The sequence below is a fragment of the Mustela putorius genome, unplaced genomic scaffold, assembly GCF_011764305.1.
Source record: "Mustela putorius furo isolate JIRA1106 unplaced genomic scaffold, ASM1176430v1.1 tig00003976_pilon_pilon_pilon, whole genome shotgun sequence".
NCBI classification, from domain to species: Eukaryota; Metazoa; Chordata; class Mammalia; order Carnivora; family Mustelidae; genus Mustela; species Mustela putorius.
In genome coordinates this window covers 3716909-3723282 of record NW_025422118.1, presented here as the reverse complement: position 1 = coordinate 3723282, position 6374 = coordinate 3716909, and the positions used below count along the sequence as shown (strand labels likewise).

The 6374-nt window shown below is 31.5% G+C and overlaps 1 protein-coding gene across 4 annotated transcripts in view; it reads left to right on the top strand.

Moving 5' to 3' along the window:
- Nucleotides 1-416: 416 nt before the first annotated feature.
- The window catches only part of ADAM2 (ADAM metallopeptidase domain 2), a 155508-nt gene continuing 149550 nt past the window's right edge, over nt 417-6374 (top strand). For 2 of the 4 annotated variants that reach the window (XR_001180466.2, XR_001180465.2), the window contains exons 1-3: nt 417-632; nt 1136-1212; nt 6161-6216. Coding sequence is in view for 2 of the 4 variants with exons in the window: in XM_013059256.2 (XP_012914710.1) it covers nt 581-632; nt 1136-1212; nt 6161-6216 (185 nt within the window). In the remaining 2 variants the exon portion in view is untranslated. The remainder of the gene's footprint in view (nt 633-1135; nt 1213-6160; nt 6217-6374) is intronic. The other 2 variants (XM_013059256.2, XM_013059258.2) reach the window with 2 other exon arrangements.

Below are 6374 nucleotides of genomic sequence, written 5' to 3'. Positions count from 1 at the left end.
ACCACTCTTCACAGTATGGATGGATGGATGTAAAAGACTATATGGTGATTGGTTCCATTTATGTAATGTTCAAAAACAAACAAAACTATGATGGTAGTGATAATGATCGTCATGGGGCACTCTGTGGGTTTTGGTGGTTCTAGGTTTTATTTCTTGATCTGAATCTAGGTGTTAATTACACTGGTTTGTTCACTTGAATATTAATCGAATAGTTAGCCTATGGTTTGTAGAATATATCTATATAGATATATAGATATCTTCAGTGAAAAGTTCTGTAAGAAGTGTGTATGAATCTTCCTGCTCATTAACTGTTTCTTCAGCCCTGTGGTATGGGAGTGATTCTGCTCTTCTGTGAGTCCCAAAAGCGGCGTCAAACTGATTCGAAGTCTTCTGCACAGACATAGGGGCCAAGACAGCCTATGTTCAACAGTGCACAGCACCCACTCTCTCGACCCACCTCTGCTCTCACAGCCGACTGGCTCTTGCTAGGTGCGTGACCAGGAAGGCTCTCCTCGCGCTCCCAACTGCCCTCTAGGAAAGCCAACTGCCATTATTCGGGCTGGCATCCGTACATGAAGCCATGTTGTGTTTACTACTTCTTATCGGGCTCATTGGGGTCCAGACAGACAATAGTAAGTAAAAAAAATCCTTTCTTCTGACATTTTGGGAATGTCAGTTCTCCTCTCCATTTTTTTTTTCTGAGATTCCAGGTATCCCTGGGAAACTGCTTTCTTGTAGGGGCTCTGACTCTGTAAGCCAGACCCCACCACCGCATCACCTCCCCCAACCAAAATCCACATTGGATGTGAGGGGACTTTCCCACTCGTCTTGGTACCATGTAAAAGATGAGATGTGCCATGGTTTAAGTGAATGTATCAAGGTTAGCATTTCATTTATTGCTCTGCATTCTTGACCTGTAGACTCTGTAGTTGGAAAAGTCCCAAAGACCTGACTTTATTTGTACTGAATTTCTCTTTAAAGTCTTGTAATTCTAGGAAGAAGTGGGAATCGACTGTATTTGAAAAGATAGTTTAAAAAAAGGTAGCAGGTGAAAGATTACAGATTTAGATGAGGAAATAATGGAGGAAGCTATGGAGTGATGGTGTTACTCTAATAAAATATTTGTACCTTGCAGATTCTGAAAGACTACGTGTGCAAATTACAATACCAGAGAAAACACTGTCAATATTAAGTGGAGGAGTTGAATCACATGTAATTAAACACTAGCATTTTTCACATTCTAAAATGATGCGGATTTTTTTTTTTTTTGTAAGAAGTAAACTGGGCATTTTCATCCATGCAAACTTGGTGAATTTTATATTTATACCTGGTTTTCCGTAAGTGGAAAAGCCCTTTTGGAAATGAACCAAGATAAACCATGCTTCATAGAAATGTGGTATAGTGATGGTTATTATCAAAGCCCCAAGTCCCATCATTTAAATCTGTTTTCCTCTTGAGTGTCTTTGAATAATCATTGACCTGATCCATCTAGACAGTCTCTTCTTACTAGGCTATCTTTGAGGGTTTTTTTCTTTGTTAAGTAAACCCATGGCTTCCTTATACTGTATAATTTATTTCATTTAATGAAGTTTATATGACCAGTTTTTCCATCTTGATTGCAAATATGTTAATTATTAAGACTTTTTTTATGCCATCTTAGTTCATCTTGGTTCAGGGTATTAGGTTTTGTTTTCTTTGAATTAGAAAATATCTTTTTTTTTCCTTTTTACTAATTTCTGGAATCAATCCAAGATGTGAAATGTGTTTTTTCAAATATCACATCTTAATTTTCTTTTTGGTTGGGTAGTAGATGTTCTGGTAATTTGAGTGCAAATATTTCCTTACCAATTACCCACTTGTCACCTTAACTTACAAGCTTAAAATTTTCAATATATCATTTTAAAAGGAATGTATATTTATGAAAACTTAGATTTAACCATTTAAATAGAAAAAAAAGTGAGGCATTTAACACTATTTTGAGAGAGTTTTATTTTTCAATGCAAAAATAATATGGAATTGCTTGCTCTTATTAGAAAATATATACAGAATCTGCTTAGAAGGAAATATCTTCAACCAGGCATCACTACCTTCTATGATAGTAATTCTCATAAGAGAAGTACTAAAAAAATTACCTGTCCTCAACTTTCAAATTTACGAGGAAAAAAGTTTGACTATTTTGTTAATGTCTCTATCCCCCATGTCTAGAATAGTGCTGAATACATAGTATTTTTTGAATTAGTGAGGTTATATTGTACTTATGAATTTAACAATTGTTATAAACATAACATAGTGCATGTTAATAACTTATAATTAATAAATAAATGATATAATTTATAAGAAGATACTCTTCACTAAAAGTTCTAAAAAAACCTGAACAGTCTGTCTAGATGTGAAAAGTATAATGAAAGTGGGAAAAAAAATCAAGACTTAACAGTAGACCAGAATCAACTAAAGAGATCAGAAAATGCAACATATGAATGACTATGGGAGAAGAAAGATAGAATTGGAAGCTTAAGTATATAATAACTGATATTCCTGACAGAGGGGGAAGAAATCTGGAGAAGAGGCTGTATTAAACATATAATAACTGAGAAATTATAGAAAAAGAGTATCTTTAGATGCAAGTATGACAACACAGAATAAATAGAAATCAGTATAGAGAAAACCCTGACATAGCGAAATCAGAATACCGGACATCTACTTGGATGTTATAAAAGAGGAGTAAAACAAGAACAAAGAATAAGAATCAAATATTGAAATTAAGTAGAAATGTAGAACAAAAAAAATAAGGGAAAATACACACATACACATATTTAATAATAATCTTATTGGTAAATAACGTATCTTTGATGAAGGTGTATATTGTACATATATATATATAAAGGTAAATACTTTTTAGGATATAGTCAACCTTTATTGAAAGACATTAGATTCTTTCCCTCTCCCTCTGCCCCTCTTGCTTGCCCCCTCTTTCTTTCTCTTTTTCTAACATAAATAAATAAATCTTTTAAAAAATTATACAACCACTAATAAAAATGGAAAAATAAAAAATAAATCATGTTGGCAGTCAAGAATATGCAGTATTTTCTTGGGCTAATTTTCACCAAATATATATAGATTGACTGCTGTTCCAATAAGAAATTTTAAGGAAATTGGCAGGTTGATTCTAAAATATGTATGGAAAGGTTAAAACTAAAAAAATTAATAATTTTGAAGAACAAAATAGTGATTCACTTTGGTTTAATTTCAAAACATATTTTAAAGTTTAAGTAATATGGTAATTCTAAGGGAAAAATAAATTAACAGAAAGAGTGCCTCCTAAAGACCCACATACATACAAGCTTACTCAGTTCAGTGGTGGCAATGAAATCATTGGTTAAAAAACGTACTAGTTAATAAATGGTGAAGGCACAGTTGATTAATAATATGGAATAATGATAAAGTATATATTAATGCTACATTACACACCAAAATTGCTTCAAGATCATGTAAATGCATACATCTGAGAGTAAAACACTAAAAATTTGGAAGACAAGATAAAAGATTATTTCTAGGACCTTATAATAGGGAAGAATTATACCAGAAAGAAAATGGAATATAAATACTTAAATGAAGGATTAAGGAACATCTAGATTCAAAGATAAAAATAAATAGATACAATAAATAAAGTGAAAAATATTCCAGACTCACAGAAGATATTTGAAATCCATATAACACAGAAAAGGTATCCAGAATATATCAAGAATTCATACAAGTCATGGGGCGCCTGGGTGGCTCAGTGGGTTAAAGCTTTTCCTTTCAGCTCAGATCATGATCCCAGGGTCCTGGGATCGAGCCCCACACTGGGTTCTCTGCTCAGCAGGGAGCACTGCTTCCCCCCCTCTCTCTCTGCCTGTTTCTCTGCCTACTTGTGATATCTGTCTGTCAAATAAATAAATAAAATCTTAAAAAAAAAAGAATTCATACGAGTCAATAAGATAAAAAACAACAACAAAAAATAGAAACGTACAAAGTTATAAATGACAAGGGTTGAACTTGAGTGGGTAATAATTATCAAACATATATACAAATCAGGATATTTTTAAGGAATTGCCAAGTAAACACAATAAGTTACTATTTCACATCAGCAATGGCAAAAGTTAACTCTTAACAAAACAAAATGCAATTAAAGGAGATGGATTGAAGGATAATATTACTTTTTGTGAGTGTCTACGTTGGTAGAACAAATTTGCAGATTAATTTTAAGCTTGAAGTTGTAAAAGTACTTTTCAATAAAAGAAGTTCACTCATAGGTTTAGTTTAACATATTTAACAAAAATGCACAAAGATATATGTCTAAGATTATTTACTGGGCCATTGCTTAAAATAGTGATGAAAGAAAACTAAACATCCATTGACAGAATAGATGAATAAACTGTGCTATATTCATATGGCATGCTATACCATCAAAAAAATAAATTAGAAAGGTATATGTATTGGTGATGATGACGATAGCAATGTTTGCATTGTGCTTATTGTATGAGATAGTGTTTCAAGCAGAGATGTAATCCAGCAATGAAATACGTAATTTGTAGGATTACATCTATGAAGAACAAAAATTTATGCAAAAAATTAAACATCCATAATTAGGACAAATATAAAAATATGAATGGGAATGATAAACATGAAATTCAGGATGTTGGTTAGCTGGAGTGTAAGAAAGGGAATTGATCATGGGATAAGAGAGTACTTAAAATTGCTTTCAAATACTTGCAATGCTCTTAATTTTTAACATAGACATTAGTGACAGGCATTTTATATGATTTTCTGTCATGTTTATATGTCCAAAATATATAATAATTAAAAATAATAATTAATCGTGGCTTATAGAGGATATCAAATGCCTTTGAAAAAAAATCATGCATAAAGTTGAAATATTGAAAGGTTTTTCTCCTAAGATCAAGAAAAGGATAAGGATGTCCACTATTACCTTTTCTATTTATCCTTGCCTGGAAATATTAGCCACTGCAGTAAGGAAAGAAAATAACAAAAATTAAAAATAAGCATAATAATTAGAAAATATAATGCTATCATTATTTACAGATTAAATAATTCTCTACAAAATAAAATCCAAAATAATCTAGAGAAAATTAGAAATAGCACAATAATTTAGTAAAATCTTTAGAAACAAGATCAGAACACAACAAGACAAAAAGAAACAAGATCAAAACAAAAATCAATTGCATTTCTATTCTGCAGAACAAAAATATAAAATGAAACTTTTTTTTAACAATTTTTTTTTAAGATTTTATTTCTTTGGCAGAGACAGATCACAAGTAGGCAGAGAGGCAGGCAGAGAGAGAGGAGGAAGCAGGCTCCCTGCCAAACAGAGAGCCTGATGCGGGACTTGATCCCAGGACCCTGAGATCATGACCTGAGCCGAAGGCAGAGGCTTTAATCCACTGAGCCACCCAGGCACACCTAAAATGAAACTTTTAAAAAGAAAATTTTATACTACATAAAAATCAAAATCAAATTCTAACAAAAATAAGCAAAGCCTCCTCTCTGAAGACAATAAAACGATGAGAAGAATTAAAAGCTTAAATAAATAGAGTATATCCCATGTTATTGGATTGGAAGGCCAAATAATGTAAAGATGTCAAAGCTACCCAAATTGATCTACAAAGACTGAATTGCCCATTTGTGAGACATCATTTCTTAATCTTACTATTAATAAAATAAGTCAATGAGTTTTGATCCAAACTTGGAATGAATTTTATAAAATCTGCAAATATGTGCTGTTAAATCTTTGTTCTACCATATAAATTTTGTGTTGAATAATTTCTACTCTTCCATTTTAAGCATAAGTTTTGCAGTGACTTCATTAAACTAATGTAATTATTGGATAAAAACTAATTTTTCAGATTCAAATATTTTATTAGCTACATTTGAAAATTAACAAATAAGAAATAACAAATCATATTCTTCCATTATATTTATTATGAAAGCCAATATTTAAATATCAAGTTTTACTGAAATAAATCAACATTAAATTATAAATTTTCCTCTTTTTACTGTATTCATGTGCTTTGAATGTAGTTAGCATTGATATAAAATGATAGTGTTCCTTTCTAACATTCTTCTCACTTTTCTTTGCCTTTTTAATATACTCTTCTTCTAGGTGTCCTACAACATTATGATTGAAGGAAAAACATACACGGTGAACCTAATGCAAAAGTAGGTGTTCTAGATTATTTTGTCATCTCTATTTGTTCTAATTATTGTTTATAATTAATCCAGAGTCTAATTATTTTGTATTTCTAGATGTTCCTAGTTACTAACTATTCATTTGAAAACATCTTGAATTTTAGGGTGGAAAGAAAAGTGGTAACTAA